The sequence below is a fragment of the Poromitra crassiceps genome (assembly GCF_964638095.1).
Source record: "Poromitra crassiceps genome assembly, chromosome: 14".
NCBI lineage: Eukaryota > Metazoa > Chordata > Actinopteri > Beryciformes > Melamphaidae > Poromitra > Poromitra crassiceps.
The window spans coordinates 27,214,596-27,228,084 of NC_139633.1; the positions used below are offsets into that span (position 1 = coordinate 27,214,596).

At 45.4% G+C, this 13,489-nt stretch overlaps 1 protein-coding gene and 1 pseudogene across 2 annotated transcripts in view; both read right to left on the reverse strand.

Moving 5' to 3' along the window:
* Positions 1-3,966, reverse strand: part of pcca (propionyl-CoA carboxylase subunit alpha) — a 35,210-nt gene extending 31,244 nt beyond the window's left edge. The window contains exons 1-4 of the mRNA XM_083650974.1: positions 3,903-3,966; positions 2,835-2,912; positions 897-944; positions 429-497 (exon numbers count right to left, since the gene is read on the reverse strand). Coding sequence (XP_083507100.1) covers positions 429-497; positions 897-944; positions 2,835-2,912; positions 3,903-3,956 — 249 coding nt within the window. The 5' untranslated portion in view covers positions 3,957-3,966. The remainder of the gene's footprint in view (positions 1-428; positions 498-896; positions 945-2,834; positions 2,913-3,902) is intronic.
* A 2,114-nt stretch (positions 3,967-6,080) lies between these two features.
* LOC310789107 (zinc finger protein ZIC 1 pseudogene) lies at positions 6,081-7,989 on the reverse strand (annotated as a pseudogene). Its single transcript has 3 exons — positions 7,023-7,989; positions 6,747-6,910; positions 6,081-6,278 (listed from the first exon to the last, which is right to left on the reverse strand). The product of its transcript is annotated as a zinc finger protein ZIC 1 pseudogene (transcript).
* Between the last annotated feature and the right edge of the window lie 5,500 nt (positions 7,990-13,489).

Consider the following 13,489-nt stretch of genomic DNA (forward strand, 5'->3'; position numbering starts at 1 on the left):
ATGCCACGTGCTTCTTCCACGAGCTATGTCGTTTTTATACAAAAGGAACCCCTACGTTTCAGTTTGATAATGGTCAGTTTGATCATGTATAATAAGTGGACTTGGCAACTGTGACTTTGAGTATGGTCTTGGTTCGATTGGGTCAGTCCAGTCTAACCCAGCCAACTGTCAATGGGAGGTAAGCTCAAGGAGCGAAAGAATTTGAATGACAGAAGTCTATTCATTTTTTTTTTTTTTTTTTTTATATACCTTTTGCAGCATTTAAAGGCAGACTACTGTACAAGCAATGCTACTTGCAAATATCAGGGCTTATGTGAACACCTTTCTCAGGGCAAGGCGAGCATTTATAGTCGAGACCGGTCCCGTAGTCTGACCTAGGCATTGAGGAGGACTGAGGTGAAGGGGAGGTAAATAGAGACGTGACTCACAGCACTGGAGTCTACGTCGCTGTGAACAGCTACAGTCTGGATGCCCATCTTCTTACACGTCTTGATCACCTGGCAGAGGAACATAAAAACATTGGCAGTCTAGAATCAGTATCATATAGTTATGGACAGTATATCTGTCACATGGAAGAACAATACCTATGGCATAACTTGAGCAATTCATTAAGCAAACATATCCGCCCCCATGCTGGTAACCATCCATGGACAGTTCCTGAACATATCAGGCTATCTACAAGGTTTCATAAGGCTAAATGCAAAACTTTACAAGACCTTTTTAAAGCTACTTGAAAGTTGAATAGAATAGAACTTTAGATGATCTAACGAAATGAAAATTTGTGAAATGCCTAAATAACCAATGCAGGCGCAGAATGTGATCTGGTAGTTGAAGCAGTGATCGGCCCATCTATCAGCCGAGTGTGACCAACTAGTTAGCAGTAGCTGGTTCTTTACCCTGCAGGCGATCTCTCCTCTGTTGGCGATCAGGATCTTATCAAAGGTCTATGGAAGGAAACAATACACAGATTAGCAGAGCCACTCATTTTCACAACAAACCCTCTGCACAGAGATTCTTTCTTAGAACGGCAAGCATAGTTTAGGATAAACACATTATTTTTGTGGAAACAGAGAGATGTACTGGAAATATATTTACAGTACACGGACAAGTGACAGGGGAGTGTGTGGAAAGCACGGTGAGAAATTAACCTTTAATTTTTTTATTATAATTTTTTTGCCAGAGGCATTTTTATTAGACTAGTAGGAAATAATATACTGGCATTACCTAAGGTGGCTATGAGGAATATAAAAAAGGGTATTGCTAAGGCAGAGCTGTACATTAACTTTTTTTGCTCATAACACTGCTGCTACAGAGGTTGCTAGTTTTGTAGCACAGGCTATAAAATTGTAACACGCGTATAAAATGTATGTTACCATCTCTAAAAACAACCACAAGTAGTGCAGTTGATCACTTAAAGGATGGGTTTTCCGTGGGGAATATGAATATATATTAAATCTCACGCCCCTAAGGTTTTCGAATCCGTTGAAATTCTTGAAATTGGAGCTTCACTCCCAGAGATATCAAGCATCTCTCACATATTTTTTGGGCCAGCCGACGCGTTTCGCGTCATCTGGCCTAAGTCCGCCTTGCGGAAGTCGTGCACCTATGAACTACAACTGTTGTTGGCCATGGTCCCGCCTCTAGAGGTCCTCCACGCCCCTTCAGAGGCCTTGACAAAAACCAAAAGGCAGCCATCTTTCCAACCGCCTAGCCTGCTGTAGCTAATATTAGCTTCCCATAGTTCCTTGCAAAGAGACCATTATCTCGGGAACGGAAGCACTAATCGACACGGGACTGGCGGCATTGGAAAGCTCGTCAAATTTTACATCTAGTAGTAGGTGGGTTGAAGTAACGAAATCAACGCTGAGCAATGTACCCGTTTTTACACATTTTTACAGAAAATAGTTACAACATCAGATGCGCGTAACTCCTACGAAAATGCCTTAAATTGCATGAATTTTTTTTTATGAAGACATCTCCCGACATATATACTACCGTTTACATTTGGTGCAATTTGGAGGCAATTTTATTTTCGATTTATTTCTTGTTCTTTGTATATTTTATTGTCGAAGCCTTCTTCTTCTTCTTCTTTGAGTTTTATGGCGGTTGGCAAACATATATGTGCATTACCGCCACCTACTGGAGTTTGATATCAGCCAAATGCCTGAGGGGTGGGCATAAAAACGAAGGCCACGCGAGCCCAGTGCATTGTGGGAAATGTAGTATTTCGAGTCCCCGCACCCGCACCTCCCCCCCACCACCCCCCCCCACACACAGAGTGGATTTCGGTTGATATCTCTGTGAGTAAACCACCAATTTCAAAAATTTCAACGGATTCGAAAACCTTAGGGGCGTGAGATTTAATATATATTCATATTCCCCACGGAAAACCCATCCTTTAAACAGGTATGTGACTGGCAAAGGACATTAATGTTGCATATAGGACACACAAAATCCAAACCTTAACAAGAAATGTGTTTCAAAACAGTATAGCATGTGTGCTACAGTACTGCAGTAAATTCATAAATAGCACAGAGACCAGTTTTTCCGTAGCATATACAGTATGCAGCATTGTACAGCCCTGTAAGGTATTTTTGCAGCGAAATCCTGTTAATTCCAACAATGCTGGAATGTGATTTAGTTCTTCACACTGTGAAATGGAATAATATGGATTCTGTTTATATGACTGGATATCCACTGGAGGATTCAACTCTACTCTGCTGCTCCTTATAGTTTATTATCCTCACAGTTTCTCTCTTTTTGGTGATTTTAGGGAGTTCAACTACCGGTAGTCCTGTTCGAAATAGGTTTTACAAAACACAGAGGAAAATGACCTTTTCATTGGGATCGCAGACAGTGGAGTATTGTGCCTTACTGGCCACTGTACAGCACCTGGAGTGGAATGATGCATGCTGCAATAAACACATGGAAACACAATATATTACGCATACAGGTAACATAAAAACTCATGTAGTAGCTTAGTTAACAATAGCATGAAATGTCAACAAAAATAATGTTTACCACTGACTCACAATCAGTCAAATTTGATGGGAGGTCTAGCTCCCTTGGCGCTCATTAATAAGCTGTAGCATATGTTTTGGTTTTAACAGGTGCACCAATTCCAAAAGTTCCAACGTTAAATGTAATTGCTGTATAATGCAGGGATGCAAAGTCACAGATAATGTTAGTGAAAAAGGGTGACAGATACCAGGGCAGACACAAACTGCCCTCAGACATCCTCCACGTAAGTGTGCTATTCTGCTATGAAAAAGATGACTAGCTTGCATAAAAGGCTACATGCACAACTTTTTTACTTCCTGAAATTAGTACAGCTTCTTTATTTCCTGTCCTACACTATTGGATGAACCGATTAATCAGGTGTGCCTGATCATTGTTGTGACTGCAGCACACCTGACATTAATCAGTTCATCCAATAGTGATGACAGGAAATAAAGAAGCTGTACTAATTTCAGGAAGTAGTGGAGTTGTGCATGTAGCCCATTGCATCCCTAAAGTTGTCTTCATACAATACATGGTGACGGATAGTAACGGGCTGTCGTCTGCTGCTGGCACTGGTCATTTCGTGGCGGGTTTGACATTGACACCGCAGCGCCACCGACAGAGGAAACGCCATAGGACGTTAATTATTGATGTGACTTCGTGCAACAACAAATGTTTTACAGTTTTAATGACACGGGGTATCTCATCATCAGCTCAGTTGCCCCATGCTGTCAAGACCCAACACAGTATAAACTGGTTTATTGGGTTAGCCAGGCTAGCTAACAGAGTAAGCAGCGGTCAGTAGGCTGGTGGTAAGCAGTAGCACACAGCTGCCAGGCAGTGAAACGTCTCTTCCACAGACAGGGGAGGAGGAAAGCACAAACACGCTCCGGTCGTCTCACCTTTACGGCAAACAAAAGTCTGTTGAGGGCTGCAGGGATGCCGTGCGCCGCCATGTTGCCGAGCTGCGAGGGTCACCGTGGCGTGATGACGTCTCGGCAAGGGCGTCTCCTTTTCGTCCAATCACAACGTCCGAGCTCTTCTTCTTCTTCCATTTTTTTTATGACGGTTGGCATCCAAAACGTTGCATGCCCGCCAACTACTGGATTTAAACTGAATTGTCGAATTATTCACTTCAATAAATACTATTTTCCACCCATTTCCCATTCTACCAAAATTCTCAATATTTCGGATGTTTGAGGGAGCCTAAAAAGCCTCTCTCAACAGCGGACTGCACACCCAGAAACCCACACAACACCCAGAAATCCCCTTGCTGCATCCACAATAATACTTTTAGCCAAAAAGGCCAACTATTTCACCAGAAGTTGAACCTTACAAAAACAAAACTGATTTGTCCTCTTTAGTTTGTTGTCTCATCGTCTCACTTCATCACATTTAGGGATCTTCTTGTACGTCCAAGCTCCAATCACATCACACATTTTTTTTATACTTGTTCAAGTTTTTTAACAATTCAATTTGCAGTTTAACTTTTCTTGTTTTTATTTGTTTATTTTGTACCTTTCCTTGTTTCATGTTAGTTATAATTTATCATGAATAATGTAATGTAGTAATGTAATAAAACATATTAAGTGACTTTGCTGTTATACTGACATCGCATTTAATTTGTATTGCATTGTTCAATAAAATACATCTGACATACTAATATGTTTAGATATGTATCAAAATATATATAAACAAAAAGCAGTAATGTATTTATATACACACGTTTTAACTAACTTTTGGAAAGTTAAGTTAAGTTAAGTTAAGTTATCCTTTATTTATCCCCTTGGGGAAATTCATCCTCTGCATTTGACCCATCCTCTACTAGGAACCTTCCTAGAACTAGGAGCAGTGGGCAGCCAGTGGGCAGCCACTGTGCAGCGCCCGGGGACCAACTCCAGTTCTTTTGCCAGTACCTTGGTCAGGGGCACTGACAGGAGTATTAACCCTAACATACATGTCTTTCTTGATGGTGGGAGGAAACCGGAGCACCCGGAGAAAACCCACACGGACACGGGGAGAACATGCAAACTCCACACAGAAAGGACCTGGGACGGACCGGGGTTCGAACCCGGGACCTTCTTGCTGTGAGGCAACAGTGTTAATCACTCTTTTATCCACATGGCTAAAATATACTTTGAATATCTGCTACCTTCAAATGCTCTGAGCAACCTACTAATGTGACATTTGAATAGGCCTGGTGTTTTTCTCACTTTGAAGCTCAAGCTCAGTTGTATCAGCTATTTATAAAAAAGGGAAAATACTGTTCTGTGACAACTACAGGGAGGTCACAGATTCAGCTCAGACTGTATGATGGTTTAGCTGGCAAATAGATCAGGGAAAGGAAATGGATTTAAATTTTCTCCTCTGCCTGTCAAGGTTGTAGGCTTCCAGTCAGACATTACAAAGAACCTTTCTTTTCTTTCCATGCAACAGAAAATTCGGTTCGTGTTTAGGTGCAAACTGTAAATGCAGTGAGTGTAAATGCATGCAGGACTGAAAGACATCCAACAGAAAGTTAACATTTGTGATGAAGCCAGATCGATATTGGTGTGGGGTTATGTGTTACCTACACACAGATATGTAAACAGAAAAAAGAAAGTAGACAAAGGTGTGAAGAGATTTAGCCACTTTAATAGGCTACATAGCATAAAAAAACTTTGGTATGGCTTACATACATCCCATGCATTTTACAAAATACGTCTTTAAATATTTATGAAGGCTATTGAAACAATAACATAATAACACTTTTCGGTAGGCTGCCATAGGAACAATAAAAACTGGCACAATGTCAAACATCTACATTATAGTCACATTCAAGTCCTGCCAGTTAAAACAGTTCAAAACCAGCCTCATAAAATACTGACAAAAAGGAGTAAAAAAATACTGGTTTATTTTGTCTTTGTAGCCTCAATTAGTGCAATTTAAGACCCATGGCTCATCTAGCGTCCGTTTGGCCGAGGGAGACCCAGAGACTTCCCCTCACAACCACACAAAAAAGGCGAGGCGAGGTGTCAAAGACAAGTCATGGGTGGAAATTAGTCTTTAGCTTCTGGCTCACTGAGCTGCTGTGACCTTCTTCAGACTGGGATGTACCACTCGTTGAAGTTAGATGAGATGGAACTGTGAGAGCTGCTGAGCACCGCAGAGTCTGGAGACATGTTGCTGTGTGTGTCTGACCCAGGGGACACCATGCCCGGGGGGGTGGAGGAGTCGTAGCCACTGCTGGCTGCCGGAGATCCATCAGAGACCGACAGAGAAGGCGAAGAGTCATGGACCTGCAGACCAAAAAAATCAATTCATTAGATACTGTAGTGTAGTCGATTAAACGGATAGTTGAAAATGTATCTATAATTGATTAATCGTTTTTTAAGGGGGGGGGACTAAAATGATCTCATTCCAGCTTCTTAAATGTGAATATTTTCTAGTTTCTTTAGCCTTCTACTCTGACTATCATCTTTGGGTTGTGGACTGTTGGTCAGGACAAAAGAGGTAGACATTTGATGATATCATCTTGGACTTCTCGGACTAAAAGTGATTATAATTTGCATCCCTCCCCTCCCTCCCTCCATCCCTTGATAATTAGGGTTACAGCCCTATAGGCAATATCATCAGGCAAATAGTAAAAGCACAAAATTGCGGCAAGAATAGCAGACAGAGAACAAAAATGACCATGAGCTGTCGTGCGTAATTGTTGTGCGTAAAGCTGGTGTTGCCGTGCGTAAAGCTGTACTGCCGGTGCTTACCTTCATGTGTTTGCGCAGGGAGCTGGGGTGGGTGTATGACTTGTCACACATCCTACACACATACGGCTTGTCCGACGTGTGCACGTGCATGTGTTTCTTGCGGTCACTGCTGTTGGCGAAGCGTCTGTCACAGCCTAAGAAGTCGCACACAAACGGCTTCTCCCCTGAAAACCAAACAAACACAGGGATAAGATTATGATGCCAGTTAGAGCGTTCGCTTGGCCGAATAAAACTAAACGAATGCAACGTCTTCCGCACGGCTTAAGCTGGTCTTACCGGTGTGTATCCGTTTGTGTATCTTCAGGTTCTCCGAGCGGGCGAAGACCTTGCCGCACCCCGGGAATGGGCACGGGAACGGTTTCTCCCCGGTGTGCACGCGGATGTGGTTGACCAGCTTGTATTTGGCCTTGAACGGCTTGGCGGCGCGCGGGCAGTCCTCCCAGAGGCAGACGTGGTTGTTCTGCTCGGGACCCCCCACGTGCTCCACGGAGACGTGAGTGACCAGCTCGTGCATGGTGCCATAGGTCTCCCCGCAGCAGCGCGAGTCCCGGTCCGGGTTGACCCACTTGCACACCAGCTCCTGCTTGATGCACTGCTGCCGCGTAATGTAGCGAGAGAATGCCCCGACGCCGGGGTGGTGGGCCATCCCGATGCCCATGTTCAACCCAGTCGCCACCCCCGGTCCATACTGGCCGTAATGGTCAGCTCTAGAATCGGGGAAAATGTGATGGAACGGCTCACGACTAAACACTTCACCGACCCCGGCAGCCAGCCCGGCCAGCCTCCCGCCCAGCTGCTGGTCGTGAAGTCCGGGGAAGAGGAGGTGGCTGTGTCCGTGCGGCTGGACGTCCCCGCCGGGGTGGTGCTGGTGGTGCATAGAGCCGCTCATCGTCCGGAGGAGGTGCTGCTGTACTTGGTGGTGGTCCCCGGTCGGCCCGGCGGGATACTCTCCCCCAAAGCCCCGACTCCTCAACAGAAAGTCCCGAGTGGAGCTGCTGGTGAATGGGGCCGCATGGGGGGCGCCCTGGGCGGCGAAGGCTGCTGCGCTCTGGCCATGGGGAGAGAGGTGGTGGTGGTCTATGGGGTGGTGCTCGGGGCTGAGTTTGTAGGTGGCCATGTGTGTGTGCATGTAACCGGCGTCCACGAAGGCTCCGGGGCCGGGCTCCCGGTCCAGCTGCTGCATGTCGCTCGCGCTGCAGGGGTGTTTGGCGAGTACGGTGCGGCCCCTGGGGCTCGTGCTCATACCGGCTTCCAGAAACATCAGGCACGAGTCCGAGTCCAAACAAAACGTGCTGGACAGGGGGAGGAAAAGTAAAAAGTTCTCTATATGCTGCCCACAGCACTAGCCAACTGTAGGCTAAATAAAAGTCTAAAGTATCTTAAAAGTTGTCCCAGTTAAATATCTACCGTGATTATTAGTAAATTCTGGTTCCGTGCAGGCTCCAGTGTATTGGAGCTGATCGATAGTCTGTGCGCCAGTTGACCAGCGGGGTCTCACAGCGTCACCTTTTACATGCCCCGGTCCCACTGACCTATTTCTCATTGGTCACATTCAGAATCGTCTCCGTCTGTCAGCCAATCAGGTAAGCTATCACCCAGTCTGGCTCCGCCCACGTCTGTGTGTGTGTGTGTGTGTGTGTGTGTGTGTGTGTGTGTGTGTGTGTGTGTGTGTGTGTGTGTGTGTGTGTGTGTGTGTGTGTGTGTGTGTGTGTGTGTGTGTGTGTGTGTGTGTGTGTGTGTGTGTGTGTGTTTGTGTGTGGGTGAGAGAGAGAGTTTTTTTCAAATATAGAATTACTCAGCACCAATGTTCTCTCTGTCTGGCTAGTTATAATAATGTTAGTTAGGCTATCAGTCACAAATTGTGTGTGAATATAACATAATAATAGGCCTATTTAGTGAACGATGTTAGATGCAGAGAATGGTTAGGTTAGTAGTTTAACCACTCAACTCCACTAGGCTACCTTAAAGCACATTAAAAACAACCGAAGTTGACCAAAGTGCTGTACAGGTAATAAGAAACGCAATGTAGCACATAAAAACATACCATCATATAGAACACAATACCACACACACAATACAAGATATTCTAAAAGTTTGCGGGTGTCCCAGCTCAACCTGAGTTGAAAGCCAGGGAGAAAAAGTGAGTCTTCAAAGAAGAGTTAAAAATATCTAGGGTCTGAGCAGATATAAGGTGCCAGGACAAGCTATTCCAGAGCCTAGGGGCAGCTGCCCCAAGGCCGGATTAACCATAGGGCAACCGGGCAGGTGCCCCGGGGCCCTCGAGGTGAAGGGGCCCTCCGCAAAAAAAAAAAAAAAAAAAAAAACTATGACACAAATCTAAGACCAATCAGGACAAAATAAAATTTGTTTCCAAGAAGATTAAGTCTGATGATTTAGTCTCATTGGATGCCTGTGGGCAAGTGGTGACCAGGGGCGCGGGAAGTGGGGGTGCTTGTGGTGCTGCGGCACCCTCTGCTGTTTTGTATTGGAAATGTAATGTCAATTATTTTTTCATCATTGTAAAGCCACAGCACAGTGAAGAGGATATTAATGTGAAGATTAGCCTCTTCCTTTTGCTCTCAGAGTGCATCAGATTCATGCATTTTACTTTAAAATGTACAAAATTTCTTTGTCTTGGGGGGGCACAGCCCCCCCCTAGAAACCCCCCAGTCAGACTAATATTTTTATCCTGCTGGTGCTACCTGTTTGCAAAGCCTAGAATCGCCTATGAGTGAGTGAGAAACTGAATCTCAGAAACTGAATAATGACATAATAACAGTATAATACTAATGTTAATTGAAAATGAGATATTCCTCTAAATATGGCGAAAAAACATCCAAACATCCGGACGATGGGTAGGGGGGCCCCTGGGAGCTTCAGTGCCCAGGGGCCCCTGGGGGTGTTAATCTGGCTCTGAGCTGCCCCAAAGGCTCGGTCGCCTCTGGTCTTCAGCCTAGTCTTTGGAACAACCAGCAGCAGCTGAGTGGCTGATCTCAGTGCTTCGGGCAGAAGCATGAAAATGTGCAGGAGTTCAGATAGATACTGAGGTGCCTGCAGCCCATTTAGAGCTTTAAAAACAAACAACACAATCTTAAAATCAATTCTAAAATGCAGTGGGAGCCAGTGGAGCGAGGCCAAGACTGGAGTGATGTGCTCACGCTTTCTCTTACCAGTGAGGAGACGAGCTGCTGCATTCTGCACAAGTTGCAGGCGATGCAACAACGACTGGTCGATACCAACATATAGAGAGTTACAATAATCCAGCCGTGAATTAATAAAAGTATGGATTACCCTCTCTAAGTCACTGGGGGAGAGATACCCCATTACCTTTGCTAGGAGCCTTAATTGGAAAAGGTTGGTTTTTATAACAGAGCTAACCTGTTTATCAAATTTAAAGGCGCTGTCAAAGGTCACACAGAGATTTTTGACAGAGGAACGGATGTTTGGATCGAAGGTGGCCAGAAAACCAGCAGGATAATCTGAGGGGTCATGCCCAAACATAATGATCTCAGTCTTAATTTCATTATGATTTAAATAGTTCATGTCCATCCAGGATTTTACATCCTTTAAGCAATCAAGCAATGGCCGTACAGAATGCTTGCTTTTAGATTTTATCATCCGCAAAACAATGAAAATAAATATTATGTTTCATAAAAATGGACCAACGGCAGCAAATAAAGTAGGAAGAGGATACGGCCCAAAATTGAACCTTGGGACCCCGCAGGTGGCTGTGGTTGAGGAGAATTGACCTAGATGGACAGAGAAAGTCTGATCAGTCAGGTAGGAGTGAAAGCATAAAAGGGCAGTACCTGTGATGCCTACACACTGTTCTAGGCATGTTAATAGGATCCTGTGTGTGATCCACAAAGGCAGCTGTCAAGTCAAGGAGCACCAGAACAGCAGAGCTACCTGAATCAGCAGTTGACATAATATAATTAAAAACTCTCAAAAGGGCTGTTTCAGTGTTGTGGCTTGGTTTAAAGCCAGACTGGAACTTTTCATAAATGCCATGGGCAACCAGGAATGATTGCAGCTGAATAAAACTATTTCCTCTAAAACCTTGGACAGAAACGGCATTTTAGAGAGAGGCGTACAATTTGCCAGAACCCCCCATGAAGAAGGAGACCCCAAAATTGTCCCCCATCGACATGAGACAGGCAACATTCAACAGCCACAGTCTCTATGGATAAAAGTAAACACAGCAGCACAAGTTGGCTTTGCTCTGTAGAGAATCCTGGTCGGCTCCGTAGTGTCTCCACCCCGCTGAGAGCGCCACAGCAGCGGGCCAAGTTCAAAGACTCGGCTTCTGGAGGAAAAAACAAGCTGCAGACCTGCTGGGCGGGAAACAGCCTTTATAGCTACAGAACTAACAGAAGAGGGAGAGGAAACACAGAACATGTTCAAAAGAAAAACACGTCTTTTATGTTAGTTACATAATTCATGGATGCTTCTTGAAAGGTGCAGTTTTACTCTGGAGGTTATGCTCCTGTTGCATGACTAGCAATTAGGATTTGATGCCTGGAGAGAGGTTAACATGATTTTTTGGAAGCAGAAAACAAGGAAACCAGCTGGACCTGACTCCGTATCATCCTCTGCCCTAAACACTGTGCTAACCAGCTGGCCCCGGGTTCATCACCAACATTTTCAACACCTCACTGGAGACTTGTCACGTACCACCTTGCTTCAAAACATCAACTATAAATCCCCTCCCCGAAAAAGACAAGGCCTTCGGCAGACCCGTCGCTCCCGGACCTCTGTGGTCATGAAGTCCTTCATGGCACCATGTCTTGTCCTATAAATCAATTACAGACCCACTCCTGGACTCCCTGCAGTTTGCCTACAGAGCCACCAGGTCTGTAGACGATGCTATAAACATGGCCCTCCAGTCCATCCTCACACACCTGGACACTGCAGGAACCTACACCACTCCATCCTCACGCACCTGGACACTGCAGGAACCTACAGGATCATCCTCACGCACCTGGACACTGCAGGAACCTACACCAGGATCCTGTTTGTGGACTTCAGCTCGGCCTTCGATACGATCATCCCAGCCCTGCTGCATGAAGAAGCTCTCCCAGCTGTGCGCCCGACTCCATCTGCAGATGGACCACAGACTTCCTGAGTAACAGGAAGCAGCACGTAAGGCCGGGAAAGCACATCACAGACTCCCGGTCTATCAGCACCGGTGCCGCGTAGGGCGGTGTCCTCTCTCCATACTTCTCCCTCCCTGTACACCAACAGCTGCACCTCCAGCTACCAGTCCGTCAAGCTCCTGAAGTTTGCGGATTCTCAGATGGAGACTAGTCTGAATACAGGCAGGAGGTCGACCATCTGGTGACTTGGTGCAGTCAAAACAACCCGAATGCTAAATGCTCAAAAAACTGTGGAGATGATGATTGTGGATTACAGGAGGAACACAGTCCTTCCCGCATCATCACCCTGGGTGACTCCCAAGTCAACACTGTGGAGTCCTTCCACTTCCTGGGAACCATCATCAGCCAGGACCTGAAATTAATTTGGGGTTTTATGGAGGAGACCCCATCAAAACCACTTTAAACACCCTTACTTTCGACTGTAATGTAAAATTCAGGGAGACAGGGTCCATTAATAACACTGTAAACATGCACAAAATGCATTTTATAAATAAATAAATAAATAAATAAATAAATAAATAAATAAATAAATAAATGGCTGATGATGGTTCCCATATATATATATATTCCCATATATATATATATATATATATATATATATATATATATATATATAAAATATCCCCTGCAGTTTGCCTACAGAGCCAACAGGTCTGTAGACGATGCTATAAACATGGCCCTCCACTCCATCCTCACGCACCTGACACTGCAGGAACCTACACCAGGATCCTGTTTGTGGACTTGACATATAAAGTATATATATATATATAACATATAAATAACATATTATATATGTTAGTGTTATTATAATACATACACTATGTTGTTCCTTATGGATAATTATGTAAGAAATAGGGAAATTCCATGGTTTCTGCAATTTTACAGGTTCATGTGTGAAAGGGGCTTACCGGTATGTAGCCTACATTTGTAGTCATATTCATTCAACATGTGTGTTTGTACTAGTTGTAGTAGCTGTAGTTGTATGATAACTGCGTGCGGTTGGGGTTTGTAATGGGCTAGTCTATAAGAAAAGGAATGAGCGAGCGAGGAGAGAAGGGAAGGAGACAAGGGCGCCGCGTCACAGTGTTGGGACGCGGCCTGGCTGTTGTATTCCTTATGACTCCGTCCCCCCTCCATTCACAGTGAACAGCAGCATGGAGGCTCTGACTCCCGGGATCTAACAGCGAGCAGCGGGGGGTAACGACACTGCCGCATGCGCTCTTCCCTTCGCCAAAACACGCAGGAAGGAGGGGAGACGGCACTGGACTGCTTTCCCATTCGGATTTAAACCATTTCGACCGAGAAAGTGACGCTTCTGGTCGGCGGCTGGAGCGGGGGAAGCTTGCCCGCCGCGGTTAGCATGAAGCGGGGGCACAATGGCCTGGTCTCTCCGCTGGGGAACAACAACTCCAGGGCCTCCTCCAACATCGCCTCGACAACCGAGAGCGTCCCCGGGGGAGGAGGAGTGGACCTGGGCGGCCTGCTGGACTACTCCAAACCCCCCGCTAACATCAAGACCGAGCTGGTGTGCAAGTGGACCGAGCGCGCCTCCCCGGCGAGACATCCTCCCTGCTCCTCGGTGTCCTC